The following is a 23,213-nucleotide window of genomic DNA, read 5'->3' on the forward strand; positions in this document are numbered from 1 at the left end:
GTTTTATCTTCTTTAATGCAAAAGATGATTCATACTAGTGTGATGCTCTAGAGATCAGAGATTGTACAATATTTTAGAATTTGATAAGTGATTTTGGAAGTTCTCCATTTCACCTTGTAGGAATCAAGAATTTAGAGTTATTTTCTAACTCTAGGAGTTGTCTGATATTGAAGCAGCTAACCTGAACCTTCAACTAAGATGTGGTAGTTTTCTTAAATGTTCTGAAGCAATTGGTGTATTTAAACTCATTTTCTTGTGTACCACAGAAGTTCTAACAATATAGATTGGCTAAGATGACATTATTTGATTGTTACTTTTACATACGGTACTTAAAGTGAAATATTTGATGGTATGCTGATATGAAGAAATCTTCCATGCAAGAAAGGTTTTGATTGCTTATTTGATTTCTTATAAATAAATGAATCCGTGCTTAAGAAAGGATAAATGTTATTTCTGTACTGCTGATATAGAATAAGACATACACATAATACATTGTTGGTCAATCTTAAAATTTGTGAATCAAGGTAAAGAGCAAAGATTTACTGGGGTGTAAACACTGATCACATATATTGGCAATATAATCACATCCCTTTTTCATAAAAAATATTATAGCTAAGTAGGTCAGGACTGCATCTGTACATTCTCCCACATATTTCCATTACATCTGAAGTGCACTAAAAATACTGACAATCACACCTAGTCTTGGGCAATCTGTGACTCACTGTGCTCCTATGCATTTGAACATTTTCAGCTTTACCTGAGACACCATAACCAGGAACATCTCCTGGGATGTCATGGATAAATTGCCAACCTTCAGTGACTCCTACGTGGGACAGATGTCCAGATTTTGCTATCGAGATCTTTTTGCCACTTTTCATTTGTGCCCAGAGGACCTCAGTCAATTCAACAGCTCTGAAGAGTTGCCTCTACTTCCATTAACAGCAGAACCTCCAACTCCTGAGAATTTCTACAGCAATCCTTATGGGTTCCCATTTCAAGTCTCCTGTGGAAATTTTGGCAGATGTGACTACTCTTGCAGCCCAGCATTCATCCGAAAAAGAAACGAAAGGGAAAGGCAGAGAGTTAAATGTGTCAATGAAGGCTATGCCAAACTTAGACACCACTTACCGCCAGAATACTTAGACAAACGGCTCAGCAAAGTTGAAACACTGAGAGCTGCAATTAAATATATCGAGTTTCTCCAGTCTCTACTTTCTGACAATTCAGAGGAGGATTGCAGAGGCGTTCAGCATTCCCCCCTCAAGGAGTACTCAAAATGATCCATCAGCAAGGACTTTATAATCTTTTCTGCACAGGGCAAATGCAATCGGATCTGAAAACCCCAGAAATATCTCGCTTGTACAGATCAAAACTAAAAAATATCAAAATAAGAACGATCTTCTCCATAGAGATCAAAACTAGTTGCAAGATTAACATTGCTAGACAGTATTACATATGCCTGTGAGATGTTTAAGGGTGTGCAGATTTCAAATAATTACATCATCTAGAATTTGAAATTATTCTTAAAAATGAGCAATAATATGTGAGCAACTTTTATTACAACGGGAAAGAAAATAATCTCACTGTGTCATTTCAAGCAGTGCATTTTAAGTAAGTATATATTTTAATAAAAAGGATTGAAAGATTCTGGTATTTTGTGAAAAGCATTAATTTTATTTACAGTATTCATTTGTTAGATTTTTTTAAATCCACCCAATAATTAAAATTTCTCCAAAGGTGACAAATAAATTACCAAATAAGTTTATAAAGTTGCTGGATATTTGCCTAAAAGGCAAAAACTGGTATTGTAATTATATCTTTCAAAGCAAGCTGCTTGATTTATGTAGAGACTATAGTACTTTAAGAAATACCCCAAGAGCAGAGCCCTATGGGTCTTGGGATACTGTCATTCTATCTTTGAAGCTACAATTTTGACTTTTTTGATCCCACCTTACAGACCCTCCTGTTCTAACTGATAGAGGCCTTTTTTAGATTTGGCCTTGATGATGGATGAAAAAACAGGCAAACATCCTCGGTTTCAATTTTCTGAGATTCTACCTCCAGTTGGATCAAAATCATTCGTTGCTGAGATTTTTTAAAGCAATTTCTACTGAGTATAAATAAGATGACAGTCAAAGAAGTCTGTCTGGAACCATGATAACTTTATTTAGCAACTAGGTAATAGGCACAAACTGGATTTAGCCTACAAAAAGTGCTGGGAGACGCTGGTTCTGCCACTTTTATTTAGGCCTCATCTTTCCCTCTTGAAAAAAGAGTGTAAAGGATGAAAGGATTGAGTAGGACTGCTAATTAATTGTGGATCAAATGCTTTTTCTGCACTAGCACCATGGGGTCTTCCCCTGAAGGAAGGCTTCATCGCACACACAGAAGTAGGAAGCTGAACAACATTTTCTGTCAGTCCCCAGTGTTCCTTCTCTGATTTTCTTGCTTAGTTGTTGGCTGATGTCAGTAACCTGAGAAGGAACACTGAGACCAATTCTTGCTGATAAGTGTGTGTGTGTGTGTGTACACATTAGCTTTGCTCTTTTACATTATATTCCTGGTAGCAATGAGTCCATGGCAACCTCCTTAGTAACAGGAAACATTAGCCACCAACTCTGCCCAGCAGCAAAGCAGTTCAATATTGCCAAGGTCAGTCCAGTTCAGTAATTCTTTAGCACAGCAGACTCTGGTGAGTTGTTTTTTTAAAATTGCTTTTACATTGATAATATCTCCAACTTTCCAGGTCATTTTACAAAAAAACTAACTGACATACCCGGTACTATTTCTTCCAGTACTGTACTTGTTAGCTATTGTCACTTAATTCCATTCATTCAAGTGAATTCTGCTATAAGTTTCTAGGATCTTATACCATGCAAAACTTCGTGAAAGATGCTGGAGTAGCAAAGTATACCTATGCTGTTCTATAATTCTTTATTAAGAATTACAGTTTTTAAAAAGACTAATGCTGTAGTATTTTTCTTAGACAATTACCTAGGGACTAGTCAATGAAATGTAAATTAAGTTACCAGGGCTTCAATGTTAGTGATGCTTTTTGTTACTCAACAAAACTAAAAAAAAAAATATAAATGCAAATTGATTCCCAGATATATTCCTACAAGGACGATATTCCTATATAGTCTACAAGGAACATATCAGAGTTCAAAAAAACCACACAGAAGGCTGCTCTGCATTGATACAGCAGTACTATTTGGGCATTGATGGAGAAAGAAAATGAGAATACTGAAGATGGCTTTTTAACTAAAGAATAATTGATAAATAATTGAAAAAGCAACCCTGCTTCATAATATCATCTTATCCTAACATGCAGAGAAGAACAGCCAATGGGAAGTGGTCATTCACAACATGTAATTGATTACCCAACTACAAGGCAGGCAAACAAGTAAATGTTCTTTAGAGAATTAACAGGGGGAGTTAGAAAGAGGAATATAGACTGCTTGTATAAGCTTGTTAGTTCTAAAAACACATCCTGTGCAGGGGTGGGTTCTAAATTTTTTTACTACTGGTTCTGTGGGTGTGGCTTATTTTGTGGGCGTGGCTTGATGGTCATGTGACAATTATTTAGGATTTAGCAGAGGTACTGGTCTACCAGACTTTTAACTGCTTGCAGAGCTGTACTGATCTACCCATTTATTTTTGCAGGCACTGATCTACTCATGTATTTTTGCAGGCACTGATCTACTCATGTATTTTTGCAGGCACTGGTCTACCCATTTATTTTTGCAGGCACTGGTCTACTCATTTGTTTTCTTTTAACACTGATCAGCTCTAGGGCGGCCCTTTGAAGCAGCAGCAAGACAGTTTTTTTCCCTCTAGCCATCAGCTGGGACTCAGGAGGCAGCAATAGATTGGGGGTGGGGCCAAATAAAAAGTAAGAATAACACGGGGGGTGAGTGGGTGGGGGCACGGGGGGTGGGGGGGTGGGGCGCAGGGGGTGGGGGGACAGAACCGGTTCAGTGACATCATATCGTCACCGCTACCAGCTCGGGAGAACTGGGCCGAACCGGGAGGAACCCACCACTGATCCTGTGCTCAGGAACTTGAAAGTAAGTTTTAATGACTTTATAGTGACAGTTAAGGATACTTACCTACTTATAGACATACAATTATCCTATTACATGACAATTATCTAAATTATCTAAAGCCTGTTACATGATGTAATGCACTCTTTGTTGGCTGAACTCCAGATTCTTTTAATCAGAGTATCTCTTGTGGGAGAATATAATCTAAGCCAAGGCTGTCAAACTCCTGGCCTGTGGGCTGGATGAGTCACGCAATGGCCACGCCCACACCTGGTTTAGCGGAGGGGGGAAAAGTCATAATACATCACATGAGACTGCCGTGACACTGCGAGTTTGACACCCCTGATTTAAGCTCTTTTTTTTAACGTGGAAATTCCTTCAAAATTATTTCTGGAAGATGAATAAAATAATAAGCCAATGCTTGCCAGCACCGTTATTGGTAAAGCCATCATCTGCTTTCTTTAATTCTGACAACTATACCAAGTCAAACTGTATACCTCTATGAAATGATGTCAAATATTTTTGTCAGCATATCTGCTAAAGTTTGAGATGCCTGAAGCTGCTATCACTTTGTAAATATTACTTTGACAGTAACAAAATAATGTCTCACTGGCTGTCACTGTAAAGTCTCTTTATTTTGAAAAGTCAGTCAGGATAAATGCGGAGAACAGTGAGCAAATCAAAACATTCTTCAAACATTTACATAAAGTGCTTTCTGTATCATGAGCTCTCTGGTAAAGACGGTCTTTGTAGGAGAGATGCCCATATTTTCTGGTAAGAAAGTAATTATAGGAACTTGGGAATCAGCAATATTGCAATGATAAAGATGCATTTGCCATGTGATTTTCCTTGGGCTTTTTGTTCTCAGGAACAAAACATGTTCTATAACATGTTTTCCTAAGTCCTGTCAGCAATAAAATTCAATGCCAGCCTGTTTCTGAACTTCACTTAGAATGCTTTGATTTTTATATTTAAACATTCAAGAAACTTGGGGCCAGGTTACCTGACAAATGGTTTTTCCCATATGGTCAGGGGTGAAATCCAGGAGGTTCTGGAGAACCGGTAGTGGAAATTTTGAGCAGTTCGGAGAACCGGTAAATACCACTTCTGACTGGCTCCAGAGTGGGGTGGGAATGGGGATTTTGCAGTATCCTTCCCCTGGAGTGGGGTGGGAATGGAGATTTTGCAGTATCCTTCCCCTGCCACACCCACCAAGCCATGCCCACCAAGCCATGCCATGCCCCCAAGCCACACCCACAGAACCGGTAGTAAAAAAATTTGGATTTCACCACTGCATATGGTCTTATATATCTGAACTTCAAAGGTATTCCCACCAAATGTATCCCCACCAAAGTATCCCCACCAAATGAATTGAGGGGCCTGGCTACATAGGAAATGCTTTTTAAAATGATAACAGACTCATTTTGGAAAAGCTTCTTCAGAAAGACTATCTGGGATTTCCAACATTAGGCAGAGACCTATTTCATCCAATTATCTCAAATTTTGTGTGTTTTGTGTGTATGTGTGAATAATGTCTCATTGGTGGGATACAGGCTCTGTCATGTAACTATGAGAGGGGCTAGAAGCAATTGTGTTTGAATTTCACTTTTCATTATCTTGAACTAGACCATGCACCAATAAGAATTTGGAGAGTTTCAGTCCCATCAAATTTTGAATGGTGCTAGATTGAGGATGATGAAAAGACAGAAGGGAACATTACTGAGTTAGATCAATACTTTGACTTAATGTAAGGTAACCTTCTATGCCCATTTCTTAAATAAATGGTGAACTTGGAAAATAGGGAGCAACATTGTGATCTTCATCTCAGGCAGCATATGTCCCGTATGCCACAATTGAAGACAGAACTTTGGGGCTACTATTTCATAGCATAGCCAGGAAAAGAATACATGTAAAAACACTAAAAAAAACCCATACATAACATTGTGATACCGTAGCTCAACTACAGTACTTATTCATCTTCTGTTGTTAATATTATGTCACTTTGCTTTAAGGTAAAGCTCAAAATAAACATTCCAAGGATGAGATCTGTTGCAGTAATTAAAATTAAAAAAAAAATTAAAACATAAAATCCCAAAACAACATTATATGAGAATCTTGATTCATTTCCATCTTTCTGCTTGATTTACACACATGCATAATCTTATCTGAAAATAGAAATTCACTAATTTAAGGGGAATGAATGAAACTAAAGGATCCCGATACATATGGGCCAATACTAGAAGATGTGAAGGGATAGGGCTCCTGCTATCATCCAGTCACCCCCTCTTTAACTTAGAGAGAGATTTCCAACTTCCCTTTAATTGGAGGAAAGCTACAGTGGTGTGTAGCTGTGCCTCCTTATCTGGCCTCAGGAAAAAAAGGTTCTCCTTCAGGAAAAGGCCCTTCCTGGATAGCTAAAACGGAACCAGCAGTTTCCGGGAATCCTATTTGAATATCTACTAGCACTGAAACAGGCTTGCAAGTGAGGGGAAGAGGAACAGGAACTTCTAAGCATTTGACAGCTTGTAAGCCAATGAGAAGGCTGGGTGCTTGTGAGATACAGGTAGTCCTCGACTTACAATCATAATTGAGCCCAAAATTTATGTTGCTAAGTGAGACATTTGTTTTTCTCCATTTTACAATCTTTCTTGCCAGAGTTGTTAAGTGAATCACTGTAGTGGTTAAATTAGTAACATGGTTGTTAAATGAGTCTGCCTTCCCCATTGACTTTGCTTGTTGTTAAGGAATTTGCAGAGTAATCCTTGAATAGCAAGGGTGTACACATGAAAGCGATTGAGAGTAGGTACGAATAAACACAGTCAACACACAGATACACTGAGTTGTGTTTACTTTCAGGAAATAGTAAGGCACAGTCCAATAAACAGTCCCGGTCATACACATATAAAGCAGGAGATAGCAAAACGACAGTCCAGGGATAATCCAATAACAAAGTCTTCTTACCAGTCATCGTAGTCATTCACAATAAACAGTTCTTCTGGATTTGCAAACAGTAGCATACAGAGATACCAGAGAGCAAGAACAGCAAAGAGAAACAAACCATGTTTCTAGCTCCCTCTTAAGGAGATTGGCTACAGAGCTAACCAATCAGGACACAATATGATGCAATACAGCAGTCTTAAAGCTATATTGATGGTTTATATATTGCCAACCCAACAAGGTAGGTAATACTCATTTCCTAACACTTGTCATAAGGTGACAAAAAGCGATCACATGACCTGCAGGACAATGCAACTGTCATAAATATGGGTCAGCTGCCTAGCATCTGAATTTTGATCACATGATTCTGGAGATACTGCAATGGTCAGAAATGAAAAATGATCAGAAGTCATTTTTTTTCGGTTCCATTGTAACTTCTAACAGTCACTAAAAATGAACTGTTGTAAGTCAAGGACTATCTTTACTTGCACTATTGTAATAGTCTGATTGAAGAGAACTCACATGCTTGCACTTCACTGTGTCCTTTCGAGTTCAGTGGCATTTTCTTCTAAGCGAACAGGTGTAACTTGCAGCCTTACTTGTACTAAGAAAAGAATTTCATATATTTCATGAATACATAACATTTATCTGTAAAGCCCCCCCTCCTCCCCCCATCATTTTGGAGCTATTTCCAGACATTAGACATATTGCTCAATTATGCAAAATACTCGACCTGCCAACATTTCAGGATCAGAAATAGGGAGATGATTAGCCCATTTGTGACTCACCATGATCAACATCTCTTTGTTAGTCTCCCAGCATACTCTGTCTGTCAAACCCCAAAGAAATGACCTTTGGGGCTTGATCCAAATAAAACTTCCAAATTGTTTATGTGCATTTCATCATATTAAAGCAGAGAGGAAAAAAGACACTCCTCAAATAAGTAAATCCACCAGTTGGGATTTGCAGAGCAGTTGTATCTCTATCTCTCTCTCTCTCACTCTCTCTCTTCCTCCCTCCATCCCCCCCTCTCTTTAAAAAAAAGGAATAAACTCAGACACCAGGTTTTCCCAGGCTCTCCCCCTCTTTTCCCTTCTGACCAGTATAGAACCTACTACAGAAGTGCTTTGTTTATAAAGAAAGTTTGGTTACATTGCTATTTGCAAAGCACAATCCTATCATACCATTTCAGAGGTAAGTCCAACTGATTTCAAAGAAAGGAGTATTATAATTTTAGTAAGCATAAACAAATAAACAAAACCAGATTGTCCGAAGGGCAACTGGAGTAGCTTCTTAAGAAACAAGAAAAACATTATTTCACTTCTCTCCTGACCAGTAGTTATTATATAGCATTATTATAGTAGTCCTACAGGAGAAGGGCGGTATAGAAATTCAATAAATAAATAAATAAATAAATAAATAAATAAATAAATAAATAAATAAATAAATAAATAAATAAATAATATAGAAACCAACAAGAAACCAAGAAAACATTCATAATTTTGCCTTATGTCATATGCACCAGAGCTCTAAAATATGATGGTAGCACATTCTTCAATCACTTAGCTATACTCAGCAAATCCTAAGACCCTGGATGCAAAAGGAATAGCCAGCCCAAAGTCCACTTAGGTAGCAATGATTAAGGTTGGTTTCTCAAACTTTGCAGTACAGGGGTGGGTTCTACTTACCTTTACTACCGGTTCGCAATGGGGACGTGCGTGTGAGCAGAAGCTTCCTGATGATGTCAGGGTCAGTGGGCAGAGCCTCCCGCTGGTTTTACTACTAGTTCTATAGAACCGGTTCGAACCGGGGGCAACCCACCACTGTTGCAATACCACAGCCCTCTAAATAAATGGATGAGTGCAAGTCCTCTTAGTAAATAATACATAAAGAAAACTGCTGTGGTTAGTTGTTGATATTCATAGAGACCCATAAGTTTATTTCCAAACTTGCCCTGGACTTTGCCTTCTACTGCACCTGAGCAAGCCTGATCATTTTAAAAAACTTTTGTGGCCTTCCGATTGCAATACAGTACTTAGGAGTCATGGCCTATAGTTTGAGAATCCCAGAACTAATGTTCCTAATATATTATTACGGGTAAAATGTCTATGGAGATTCTCAATCATCCAGGTCATAGTTGTCCCAAAGGTGCTTTTTCCAAAAGGCAACTGGACTTTCTTGGGGTTTTTTTTTTCCCTTTGAAAATGTTTTGCTTCGCATCCATGAAGCTTCTACAGTTCTAGCTCTACTTGAACTTCAGGAGCTTCTTGGATGAAAAACAGAATATTTTCAAAGGAAAAAACCAAGAAAGCCCAGTTGCCTTTTGGAAAAAGCACTTCTGGGATTATTCTGGGTAATTTTTATCCTTAATTGGCTGCAAAAAGATTGTGCTTCCAGCAACAGGAGAAAAAGAAGGAAGACATTGAATGAGCCTATTCAAAAGACAGTCTGGGGAATCTAGCAAAAAGAACAGACTGATCTGGTATGAAGCAATTCAAAATTAAGTCGATTGATTTGAACTGTTTCACTCTCAGGGTTCTTCTATGATATTTGCAGCAGTCTCCAGAACTTGGTTAACTGTTGGTTAAGTATGGATTAGTTTGCAATTGCACCAAATATTTCCTCATATTTCTGAACAATACAAGAGGTTCATCTCTAGATCAGTTAATTGTGGAGAAGAGCCTGATTTAAATATATTTTCAAGCAAAGGATGCATATCTCTCCATTTGTATAATAGGCTATGCTCTTTTTTATTGTAGAGAGCCCTGAAAGAATGAGCGAATGTACCTTGTCCTCTTGGCCATACCACAGACGCTGCTGTACAGTGCCCAGGCAAACTGAATCTTTACACAGAAATGTCATAGTTAATCCCAGTTCCATCTGCAGCGGCTGCTTGTTAGTGCATCCTTCATATGGCATTAGCCCACTTCTCACAACAAGGTAATAAATAAACAAATAATATTTATTTCTTTAAAATGAGAAGAGATTAAGGCATTAAACTCTGTCTTTCTTTATCCCAGAATTCCACAAGTATAGTATTATACATTCTTGCTTGATTATTTTTTTTACCCAAGCAGGTGGGGGCAGTGGTGGGATCCAAATAATTTAACAACCAGTTCTCTGATCTAATGACCAGCTGGGTAGGTGTGGTCATGATGGACATGGCCAGGGGCTGTGACAGGTAGCACTCAGCCTCCTGCACTGAGCTAGCAATTTAACAACCTGTTCGGCCGAAGTGGTGCAAACCAGTTGAATCCCACCACTGAGTGAAGGCAATGCTTAGCAGAATTTGCTAAAGTGTGACATTTTCCTCCTGGGACCAGGAGTGTCCACAGGTATGATTAAAGGAAATCAAGATGGCAGCCATGATAGTCCTATGGAACCAGGCATAAAAATAGATAGAACATTTATCGTACCGGCGTGGACATCAATTTGATATTCTTTTAACCACACCTGCAGACAAACTGGGATTTAAACTGGGATTTAAACATGTGTAGCTTAAGAATACGGATAACATTTACTGTTATGTGTGATTAGTTTTTGCTGTGGGGTTCTCAGCTAAAATTCTTCCATTTTATTCCAAGGTGTTCATGTCGCAACTACTGTCCCTTTCTTCTTGATGCAAAATGTAGGGCAGGACAGAATTTGGAGTGGTCACTGGATGTTGGTAGTCCGGTTCTGGCAAAAAAAGAAAGCAACTGTTATTATTACCAAGGAACAATCATAAAAGATTTAGAGGCAAGTTGCAAAATTATTTTCTACATGGTTAGAAAGGTGATTAAATGTACACCAAGTAATATAAAGAAACTACAAAAATTCAGTTGAATGTATTTACTCACAATAACCATTTTGGTCAGTTTAGTGCAACAAGGGATCAGTTCATAGGCAGGGGTGAAATGCTACCAGTTCTGGCGAACTAGTATTTCCGACGATCAGCTGGGTGATGATCAGCTGTGATGCGTGATTTATATTAGCTAGAATAGTTGGATTTCCTGCTTTCTAGCTAATCTAAATCGCGTGGCACAGTGGATTCCCCCCCCCCCCCTTGCTGTTCTACTTACCTTTAGAGGCTTGGAAGGCTTCAAAATGTTCCTTTTTTAGTGCTGTGCGGGCACCTCAGGCACGCATATGTGTGAAGTGTGCACTCGGTAGCAGATTCACAGAACCGGTAGCAGACTTCAGAGGATTTCACCCCTGATTCATAGGGTTATACAAATCCACTTAATTCATACTGAATCAATCCAAGGACAGAGATAACAGGACAAAGGAATCACACCAGGAGAAATATAATATAAAAATGTAAGTAGTTGTGGATAATAAGCTACTCAGAGTTGCCTGACAGTGAGATGAGTGGCATATACATTTAATAAGTAAATAAGTAAGTAAGTAAAATAAAATACATTTAATGTGATCTCATTGTGGAATGAATGCCTTTGCTACCCCTATAGTAAATGATAACATTGCTTCTCTTGTAAATGAAGAATAAACTAGAAAATGATGAATACTGTTGAAATCAATTGAAGAAAGTTTAAACTACAATAACTAGTTTATTCTAGTTATGCTAGAATAACATAACTAGTTTATTCTAATTATGCTACAAAGATAAGGGCAATAAACATCATTTGTATTCATTTTCCAGATATCACAATTCCTCTCTTCTACTCACCACCCTCCAACTCCCACCCTAATCTGTCTCATGTTATTTTAGGGCAGGGGCAGTCAAAATTTAGAGCCTGTTAATCATGACATCCAGCCCCTCTTCCTTCTCTAATAAATCCTAAGGAATGCCTTCTAGCCAGTTATAACAGTGTAACTCTAACCACATCATTAGAAGACTTCATGACAGTTGCCTGGTAATTTTTCCAACATTGACCTTTCTAGGTTTCATTTATTTGCTTAGTCCCATCTTGCACTACCTTAGGAACATAAATTTATGCCAAGAATAAGCAAGCCAGTACACTCCAGATATTTTCAATATCAACATCCAACAGTCCCAGCAGCAGTGGGGGAATGGAAAAAGACACCAGAAATTATCCAATTATTACAGAACACCAATTTCTTTATCCATGGCTTATACTGAGAACTAACTTTGTAGTATAATCCCACTCCAACTCTCCTCAACCCCTAACCTAGATACACTTATAGGAACTATTGTGGCGCGATGGTTAGAATCCAGTATTGCAGGCTAATTCTGTCAACTGTCAGCAGTTCGATCCTGACTGGCTCAAGGTTGACTCAGCTTTCCATCCTTCCGAGGTCAGTAAAATGAGGACCCAGATTGTTGGAGACAATATGCTGACTCTGTAAACGGCTTAGAAAGAGCTGTAAAGTGCTATTAAGTGGTATATAAATCTAAGTGCTATTGCTATTGCTACACTCAACTCCTTTATTCCCAGCTAAACAGAAACATGCCAACTAGGAATACAGTAGCAGGAGCAGCAACCTGAAGGGCACATGACTGAGGGAGATGGTTGTAACTAGAGGTATAAGATTACCTTATTAGACCTTTTCATCAGGCTAAAACCGGTTCTTTTATTTCTTCAGTAGCACCAGAGTTCTAGGAAGGTTTGTGCTATTTTGAAGATCTCTGCAACTAGTGATATTTGATAAATAACATTATTGCTGGAAAGGTGGCAGGCGTGTTGATATATAAACTTGACAGTAGAAAAGAAAGCCTGCCTTCAATTCATTAGTTGTTAGCACCTGAAACAAACATGGTATGTTCCTTCTGAAAAGCAAGACGCAGGTTTGTTTGCTCACCACAGTCACTCAACATCCGATAACTCTGAAGAACGAGCTATTCAGAAGGCAGCGACTCTGGAGTGAATCCAGCTTTTGTGTGACCAACTCAACGCTCAAGTCTCATTCTACATACAAAGACAGAGTGCAATTAGAAAAACAAACATTCTAATTTTTAAACAGCCCCAGAGCAGGCAGAAAAAACTCAAGGGGATGATGGGGTGAGAGGAAGAAAATCTTTTGATTTTATAACAAGTTAGCTTGGTTTGCTTTTACTGCAGAATCGCTATTTAAACAGTATGGATGTGTTGAGTTACCTTTCCTAATATAACCCAAATTTGGAAGAGTTGTGCTGAATAGCATTCAGTTCAATAGCAAAGATTTTCAGGTATTGTGATTTCTGATGATATTGAACTTACTAAATCTTCCTATAGATCAAAGAACAATGAACTTTGGGGCCAAATTCTGGAAATTCTTACCTCAGAGGGAACCTCAGATGGCCACCTGGAGTAGGATAGACTATAACCGTGATGGCGAACCTATGGCACGGGTGCCACAGGTGGCACACAGAGCCATATCTGTGGGCACGCGAGTGTTGCCATAGCTCAGCTCCAGCGCACATGCATGCGCCAGCCAGCTGATTTTTGGTCCTTCTGGTCCCACCGGAAGTTGGAAAATGGGCTGTTTCCAGCCTCCAGAAGGCCTCCAGGGGGTGGGGAAGGCCGTTTTTGCCCTCCCCAGGCTCCTAGAAAGCATCTGGAGGAGGGTGAAAAACGGGCCTACCGAGCCAATCGTGCCATTGTGTGCTAAAAGCGGGGGGACTTGGGGTCACACACGCATGCGCGGGGGCAGGGTACATTGAATTATGGGTGTGGGCATGTACATGGGCGACCTCCCCGCGCTCTTCCCACTTTTGGCATGCAACGGCAAAAAGGTTAGCCACCACTGGACTATAACAAACACATTTGGCATTATTTCTTTTGGCTAAGACTGATTCACAGAGGGAGGATAATCATTGCAAAATAGTTTTTCTTATTTTTAAAAAAAATCAGTTTGTAGTTAAAGTATGATTGATTGGTAATAGATTCTCCATTTAACATTTTCAGCTTAAAATATATTATTTCTTGTGTTATGCCCAAAATGTCAGCCCTTCCAGATAGGCCAGATAGGAAACACAGCCAGTTAATATAATTCAACTTTATTGTAAGGCAAATTAACAAAATCATGCAAGTGTGAAAATACAAATCTCCCGCAGTCACTTTTAGCAGCTTGATCAATTGTGGTTGGTGTTTCCTAAATTTCTTTCTCTGACCATTAAGTTACTAGGGGTTCCTCCCTCTCTTGTCTGATCTTTGTCCCTCAATGTCATTCCCTCAAATCATTACACAAAATGATACTTAGACCTGAATAAATGATTTAATATCAACGTGGTAGGAACAAACTCGTTTGTTCATGTTGGATTCCTCTAGCTATGTCATCTTTTAACTATATTCAAAATGTATCTTGTATCTACTTTTTATATTCATTTTTTGAAATCAGTTGAAAAGAATACCTCTGTTTGCTTTTTGTTCCAAATAACCCAGGCAAGTAAAAGTGGTTGTAAAATATGGAAGAAAGCAACATGACAAAGGAAACTATGAATGAGTTTCACATATGAAATAAAATTTAATGGTTACTAAAAGGAGCCTTATATCAACTTTGCGTAATATATATAGGAGCCTGAGTGGCACAGCAGACTAATGCTATTGTTAAAAGGTAGTATTTAGCTTCCAGCTGCCTGCAATTACTGCGAGTTCAATTCTCACCAGGCTCAAGGTTGACTCAGCCTTCCATCCTTTGTAAGGTAGGTAAAATGAGGATCCAGTTTGTGGGGGCAATAAGCTGACTTTGTAAAAAATATACAAAAGTATGAAGGCTATTGCTTAACACATTGTAAGCCGCCCTGAGTCTCCGGAGAAGGGTGGCATATAAATAAATAAAAAAAAGGTCAAACACTCAAAGAGAAATTCAACTAACAATTGAGTTGGGGGGTTATTTTCTCCCTTGAATGGGTTTACTTTTTCAAAAAAAAAAGTGTTCTAAATTATCAATAGGAACACTTTCCAATTATTTGTGATATTTTTAAAAACATATTTTTTTTCTTTCTGATAGGAAGGTGAGCAAAGATCATTTCTGGTACAATTTGCAATGGGGCAAGACGCACCTTATTCGCAAAAAACAGCCAGCAGTGATATCCTTGAATGTGTGAATGGAATGAGACATTCTATCCTGCCTGGTGATAAAGTGATGGCCCCCTGGGAACCAGAGCAGAAGAGGTACGGGCCAGGAACTGTCCTCCAGGGCATGGAAACCAGAGAACCTCTGCGAGGTAAAATTGAAATAACCTTGCCATATACTTGGAGAGTAGCTTTATGAGAGGCATGGTGGTCTAGAGGTGGAACTCACAATCAGGAGGCTGTAGATACGATCCTAGGTATGGCAGATATTTCACTCTCTGGGTGCAAGGAGAAAACCTATTCTGTGAATAGGTTTTAGGAAGGGCATCTGACCAATAAATGCTCAGCCCCATTCAGTCACCCCAACTCCACCCTGATGCAAGGGATTATAGTGTCATTAAAAGAAAAAAAAATACTTGGGATTAGCTTTAGGCTGTGTTTGCCAAGGGAAATAAAAATAGGCTGGTGCTTCTCTTTTAAAAAGAAGAAAATCTTTAGTAGGATATTGCATTGAGATAGAAAGTTTAAAAACCTGATCTAACTGCATATAGATCTAGCCAAAGAATGAAAGGCCATATAGTTAGCTAGACCACATGGAACCTGGAACAGTACCTATTAAAGAAAGGAGAAAATATTTATGGGGGGAAGAGAGCAGGAACTGGAACTGGGTTAGCCATGAGCGTATTTGTCTAACTGAAGAGGACATGTCAAAGAACAGAATCACTACACTAACTTTTAACTATTGCATCTCCTGGAATGAAGACAGTCCAATGAGATTATATAACTCCAAATTGATCTTCCAGTCCCCTTCTCATAGGTGTGTGCATCTGTTCATGACTACTATCATTTCACATATCTCTTATGGTTAGTGCTTTAGCATCTTGCATGTTTTCAATGTCCTGCTGTGAGGAGGGTTTGGGTGTTCTCCTTCTTGGCTTGAAGAGAAAGTCTTTTCAGTGACATCTCTTTGGACCTTCTGAAAATCTTACCTCTGACTCAACATCTATATTCCTTCTGACTCAGGTACCCTTTTCCTGTCATAGATTACAGTTTCCTCTTGTTGAGGCTGCTGCACTGTCTCTTTCCTGCTGGGAAGTCTAAATTGATTTCTGACATCCTAATAACACTTGGTTTTTGTCTTTTGTTAAGCTACATCACACTAGGTAATTTACCTGTTTCTGTGGCAGAATCAATTCTTCTACACATATTTACAACGTATAGCTTACAAAAGTCACTGTGGAGGTTGCCTTGTGGATGTTTTTTTTTTTTTATGGATAATAAATAAGAGGCTCTAATTGCATTTGCTTTATTGAAGTCAATACATTTGAATTCAGAGTAGCAAGAGTAAACATTGACATGTTGCTAAATTGTTCATCAACTTTGAAATATAGTTAGCATTTATGGTCAAATCTGTCATATCACAGATTTTACAGTTTGTTTGAAAATATTCCTTTGCAGTATATTTGCCTATCATTGTATGATGCTTCTTTGATGTTCCCTTTTGAACATAAAGAATATTACCTCCTTATGTTGTCTCTGTTTTTATATTCATAATATTATTTTCCAGACTGGGAACATGCTAAGCTTTTGGCATGCAAATCTCAACAGTCCCTGTTTTGTAGCTTATACAAGTTAAATAAATTATTCCTTCACAATCCTGAATGTGTTCCATCTTTGGCAAGTTAAGTCACAACTTTACAATGTTTATCTATGCCTGAAAAACAACGAAGACTTTACAAAAAAATATGAAGAGTCCCATTGTATAGATCTTGTTTTAATTTTGAATTGATCCTGCAAATTATTTCCCTTGCAGGATTTGTTTACTTTTGGTTTGCAGAATTCATTCTTGATACATCTCTTCTTCATGATTTCCTCTTGTTTTGTGACAGTATATTTCCTCGTGACTCAGTGCTGTAATATTTGTTTTTATAAATGTTTTGCTGCTGAGAATTCCTTATCTTTCTCTGGGCATTTCCTTCTGAGATGTAAATTGCTCCTGCAATTGCCTCCCTCTTTTTCCTAGGAGCCTGGAGGTCCGATTTTGAAATCTTTCCTTTCCTCAATTTGCTTTCTGAGATCTTGAAAATATTTGGACAAGACTCAGCCTTGGATTTTCTTTAATCTGGAGAAAAAAATACTGCATGTTTCTCAGGAAGATAATAGACCAGAAAGCCACTTATAGGCAATTGTACCTCTCCTTATTTAAGCTGTTCTGGTTGTAAGAAAATATGCTGATAAATTGCCTACATCTTTAAGTCTTTATTACAAATTTGTAATATTTGAAATTTGAGAGTTTGTGGTTTTTTGTTGAAATAGGTTCCTCAGTTTTTCCCATATTTCTATGCAATGTCTTTATCTTCCATACAAATAAGCAGATTAGTGCAGCTGGGGATCCATGTCCAACAGCTTTCTTGTTTGCAGTATCCCATGTTCCCTGTTCCTTTCCAACTTCATCGGGTGTTGGATCTAAGACCCTGGACCAGCTGTGGTGCATTTATCAGTGTTTCATTACTGTCTACTGTGTATCACAGCCAGCTATCTTGTTTTAAGTTATCTGCTTCTCTTGCTGACCTGTCAGCAACACACATTCCCTTATACACACCAATCCTTTACCTACCACCAAACTCTTGCACTTTTATATTTTCTTTTGAGTTGGGTGCACATGGGAACAGCGTTGTATACTGGTAGTAAGTAGACTGTGCAGTATATGGGAGCAGCTTTCTGTAGCCAAAGGCAGGTGCAGAGAGAAGTAAAAATAATAGAACTACGCATATTGTTTAGTATTTTAAATAGTTCTGAATCTCGGCTCGAGAAGGAGCTAGAAAGAGCTTTTTGATTGTGACAAGGGCTAGCAATTTATGATTCTATCTAGGCATCATTTACTGAAAATGGGAAAATGGGCTCCTTGCAAATTGGAAAAATAATGATATGTCTGAACAAAAGGCAAAAAATGAACTGATCCAAATATGTTCAACTATATAACACCCTTTGAAAGTTTTAATTTTTCTTGGTATGTTTTGTTAAGTCTGCATCTGGTGGAAAGTTGTGTTATAGTATCCTTTCTCACAAATGAGATGGAATAGTCAAGTATGAAAAAAAAAACCTTGGTATAGTAACAAAGTCAATTGTTAAGAACACATGCTTGGCATTTTTAAACAAACATTCTATATATTCTTTTCAACAGAAAAAGAAGACGAGCAAATTACAGTCAGCTTTTGGAACAGCAACAAAGCCAAAGTTCCATTAGGCCTCACTTTGTGGATTTCTCCAGTACATGCTCTTCACAAAATACCACCTAGAGAGAATATGGAGGCAGCTCTTTGCAGCCATGCGAGTGGGCATAAAGTGTAATTAAAGATGGTGACTAAGCCAAAAAGCTCTGTTATTGAGCATATGTGTTCTCATCTTTCTCCCCCTACACTACATATTGCATTTTAACTGAGGTTTGAGGCTCACTGTGTCTACTAAAATTGAAATAGCTGCCCATTTGGGATTGCAGTATTTGCAGAAATCAGATTTTGTAACCTACACAATTAATGGCTTTAATAGGGCTTTTTGACTTAGCATATTCCACAAGTGCAATTTAAGTGAAGTAGGTTCAGACTGAAATTTTTCTTTTTGATTTCTCAGTTTTCTTCCCGTTTGAAAAAATGCATATGTTCTTCTATTTTTTATTTCTTGGCATACTTTAAAATATTTTGAGATGGGTTTTAGATTTTGTGAATTGATGGAGAATGCTGGAGTTTGGGGTATTTTTCATCACTCTGCCGTCCCCAAGGCGGCGTATCCTTCTTGATGTGAAAAACCCATGAAAGACTTCATTGATGCCTTACCATGGGATGTGAAGCCAATGAGGCTGCAGAGGGAGAAGTTATTGTTCTGTGAAAATAAGATACACATCCTTTAGCTACCTTGTGGCTACATCTGATGTCAGCACCCACCATTCATCTTGCTAAATGAGAATTTTATTTTTTCCTCTGCTTAAAAAAATAAAGCCTGCCCAAATCCTTTCTCACAAATGAGATGGAATAGTCAAGTATGAAAAAAACAAACAAACTTGGTATAGCAACAAAGTCAATTGTTAAGAACACATGCTTGGCATTTTTAAACAAACATTCTGTATATTCTTTTCAACAGAAAAAGAAGACGAGCAAATTACAGTCAGCTTTTGGAACGGCAAGAAAGCCAAAGTTCCATTAGGCCTCGCTTTGTGGATTTCTCCAGCACGGTGGGAGAGAATTGTAGAGAGGATCCATATGCCCTACACAAGCAAGAAGCAATGTGAGGGGCAGCCTCACAGGCCTGGCTACTTCAATTGTTCACACAGAACTATTCCAACTTGTGCTTTGGGTGATTTCCAAAGGTGCTGGTGCACACGTTGCTGTTTTATCCATCCTTGCTGTAGTGATTTTCATCATACATGCTTATTGCCTAGACACAGGCAATGTGTCTCCTGTTGCTGCCGCTGCTACTCTGAATACAGTGGCTGGCGGACACAGCCCTCTTTAGCTGAATTAACCTCTGGAGATTTTAAAAAAGAATTCACTAGTAAGCCTACAACACCATTCTTAGCAATAGAAGCCTCTCCCAAAGCAGAACATGCTGCTGTGTTACCCAGCTGTTCCTCATCCTCTTCAGAGTCTCAGTGTGAAAGGGAAAAAAATAAGACCGAGAGTACAATGGTAGATCGTGCAGTGAACACAGATTCTAGTCTTTTTGAAAACCCCACCCTACAGGAAACCAGAAGACCAGAGTGGAAGTACTGGAAGAGAAGCCAACCCACTTTTGTTTATAAAAGCCAAGGTACACAAGATCTCCCTTGATTGATCTCCAGTAGATATCTAGAATCTGTTGGTTTCACATACAGGGTGAAAATCAGGCCACACAATGGATTATTCAAATATTTCAACCCAAATATACTATGGCTTATATGTTGTTTAAATCAAACTATTGTGACTTAGCCTTAATTTCTTAGCATTATGTGTAAAACCCAGTCACTGTCTCATGTGAGTGTATATTAACTAATGATGGTTCACTCTGCAAGTTGCCCCAGATTTAGTATATTAAACTTGTCCTTTGCCTTTATACATATACCATAAGGGAGGAAGGGGGAGAGAAAGACATTGTTTGCATCTACAGATGTTATTTGATGAAACTTACTGTGGATCATGCTGGCTGAGGATGCTTGGAAGTGCCATAAAGTAACATCTCAAAGATAGTAGATTCTCCAGACTTGGCCTGCAAACCAGAGACTTTTATGAATATTACAGTGTTAATGGAAGTGAAGTATTCCATTATAGACACTTTCATATCTGATTTCGTATTTGAGAAAGGGCAAATAACCACTTATACTAGCTTGGTTAGTTTTCAGGAACAATGTATTTGGATGATAAGGAGTTATCAACCACGTATAACATCTAGTTTATGAGTCTACTTCAACAGGAAAAAGACAAAGAATGTTTTAGGTGATGGAGGGCACTTCTACATGGCAGCTGTAAAGTGGTGACATTTTGTGCAGGAGTTGGCAAAAATCATGCCACCTTAAGAAGAATTGCACTTTCAACTCCTACTCAATAAAGAGAATAGGAGTTTCATCTGAGCCATAAGTGGAGGGAAGAGAGAATTGGGATGGGGACTATTGCCTCTGATGCTACCACAGTTACTAGAAGAAGATCCATGGGGCTCCTGCTGCCAGTTCTCCAATCCCATAGAGTCTTTCTCCCCTGCTTCTCTTGCCCACTGCATATTTCTCCTGCCAATCATGGTTAACAAGAGAAGTGGAGGACAGGCAGCAAAATGATTTTCTTTGCATTAGTTCTCCTGGCATCAAAAAGAGCCACATGACCCATTTCCCTTCTCACCGAGGAAGGGAGAAGCTGAAAACAGCTCTTCAGGTAGTATCCCAGTAATAAACTTGTAGAAAGCTTTACTGTGAGAGGACTGGCTATAGAAACCCATGTTAAAGCCATTCCCCAGTGAATTTGGTCCCCACAGTTCTCCCATTATACAGTTGTCCTCTCCCACAGCTTAGCTTCTTCCACAGTGGATGAAGAATGGGAAGGAAGGCACCTGTACTATTTGGGGGCGGGGGGGGGAGAGCTTAAAGTTACTGCTGAAAAACCACTTTCATCCCACTTCCCTTGCTCTCTGAGAGAAACCAGAATTAAGATGACCTTTTTTGCCTCTCTTGATTCGAAAAGAGAAGTAGGAAAGCCTGAAATCTGCTGCTAAAAATGGGTGACCCTGAAAAATCAAGTGGCAGAGGTTGCGCAGTCTCAATTGGCCAACAGAAGCAAGGCCATCCTCAGCCCAATTTACCTTGGTAGGATGCACTTGAGAAAGACCAGATAGCATGACTTGTTCTGGGAAAAGCTAAAAATGGCCCCTTAAAAGGCAAGTGCAGACAGTCTTTTGATGGGTCAGAGGTGAGTTGAACACAATGTCACCCATGCATATCCTTTAAATCTTTATGCTGAAGGTTTGACAACTCTCAGTTCACAATTGGAAGATAGCATTCCAGCCATGGCATATTTTTCTTTGCATAAGCCGCTTCTGATCCTTTGGCTAAGTTTGGAAGAAGTTCCATAGAACCCTCTTCAGTTGACAAGTCAAAGTTCATTTTCATTGCATTAGGAAAAGGATCTCAAAGCCAAACCATAGGTAAGGGTTTCCAACAGAGCAATATCTAAGATGGCTGCTGCGATAATAAGAGAGGTCAGTTTTCACCTTGCCTGTAAACATGCAAAATACACAAAGTTAACAAATGCCAATAATTTTCCTACTGAAATCCAGAGGTATATTAAAGGTCAGTACTAGATAGTTATATATTATCATGCTGTCAGTCAGTTCATGCGCCTACATATTTTGGAATGCATTCAGTATTATGTGATAAAAGAATTCTTTGGTATAGGCAGTTCTGCCAAAATTGTTTCTAAGAGCGTAATATTAAACCAGATTTTCATTTTCCATTATTTCACTGAAAATAGTCATTGAAGTCAGCTAACAATAATTTTTCATTTTCCATAACTTCACTGAAAATAGTCATTGAATTAAGCAAACAAGCAAAAGCCAAGTATTTATGCGCTGTGGTGGCGCTGTGGTTAGAATGCAGTAGTGCAGGCTAATTCTGCTGACTGCTGACTGTTAGCAGTTTGGTGGTCAGTAAAATGAGGATCCAGATTGTTTGGGACAATATGCTGACTCTGTAAACTGCTGAGAGAGGGCTGTAAAGCACTGTGAAGCGGTATATACCTAAGTACTATTGCTATTGCTATTTCTAAGATAATGCCACCAAGGGAACAATGTTACTGATAGTCTAATTTTATTTTATGTTAATAACCAATCAAGCTAAAGCAGATTAATGGGGGTGGATAACTACCTTTTCTAGGCATTAAAGTACTTACAACAGAACTAGTAATATGGCTGAGTTCACACATTATGCTAAGTGACAAATCACATTATGATTTGCAGGGCTCATCTATCGAGTCCTCCTCATGGATCACAGATACTCTGCTTGTGGATTTCTGACATTTTGTAGAGTCAAGTTTTTTTCCCCAACCTTTCAGTCTATAATTGTTATAATATCATCTATAGGAGCCAACATTGTCAGTAGCAGCTGCAGAAAAGAAAGAGCTGACAACAAAGCCATGTCATCCAGAGATGGATTTCCACCAATTCTGTACAACCACAGTGCTATATTTGAAACCATTGAACAGTCTCATCAAAGGCATCTTTCGATGAAGAAAATCTTGAGCCATGGAATTACTAGCTCATCGTGGGGAGGTTAATTATGTATAGAATTGCTACCACCACCCCTTTCAGGAATTCAAGATGGCACTAAACAGTAGCACTGTTTATAAGATTCGCTTAGCTATTTCATAAGTTCTTCTTGTCATACTACTGAAACCCTGAACAACAGCAGGGTAAAGTAATTTTGAAGTAACTGGTTTTTTAAGTTTGAGACTAGTCATGCCATAAAAAAATAAAAGGGAATCAAATCGATATGCTCTTAGCCAAAAGGCTTTGTACTAAACATTAGATGCTGATGAGTGTAATGGATTTAGTCATTTATCTTTAGCCAGAATGTACTGTTTGTTCTATCTACAGAGAAGCAAAATAAAATTGCTTTTCCCTACTCTACTTCAACAGTGCCAGAATTTTAGGTGAACAAAACACAGAGCAGAATCAAGTGTTTGTAAGAAAGCAATATCATTCTCATAATTTATTAGGTACAAAGAATCACATAGCACAAAAGTAAAAATACATTCATGATTCAAAT

The 23,213-nt window shown here is 38.5% G+C and overlaps 2 protein-coding genes across 2 annotated transcripts; both read left to right on the forward strand.

Annotated features, from left to right (window-relative positions):
• The first annotated feature begins 794 nt into the window (after positions 1 to 794).
• ASCL3 (achaete-scute family bHLH transcription factor 3) lies at positions 795 to 1,280 on the forward strand. Its single transcript, XM_060687214.1, has one exon. The coding sequence runs from the start codon at positions 795 to 797 to the stop codon at positions 1,278 to 1,280; it is 486 nt and encodes a 161-aa protein (XP_060543197.1).
• Positions 1,281 to 9,314: 8,034 nt separating this feature from the next.
• C1H11orf16 (chromosome 1 C11orf16 homolog) lies at positions 9,315 to 23,074 on the forward strand. Its single transcript, XM_087883072.1, has 5 exons — positions 9,315 to 9,920; positions 10,613 to 10,718; positions 14,871 to 15,087; positions 19,073 to 19,756; positions 22,406 to 23,074. The coding sequence occupies exons 1-5, from the start codon at positions 9,721 to 9,723 to the stop codon at positions 22,720 to 22,722; spliced, it is 1,524 nt and encodes a 507-aa protein (XP_087739198.1). The 5' UTR covers positions 9,315 to 9,720; the 3' UTR covers positions 22,723 to 23,074.
• The last annotated feature ends 139 nt before the right edge of the window (positions 23,075 to 23,213 follow it).

This window comes from Pantherophis guttatus, chromosome 1, assembly GCF_059756535.1.
Source record: "Pantherophis guttatus breed Tessera chromosome 1, ASM5975653v1, whole genome shotgun sequence".
NCBI classification, from domain to species: domain Eukaryota; kingdom Metazoa; phylum Chordata; class Lepidosauria; order Squamata; family Colubridae; genus Pantherophis; species Pantherophis guttatus.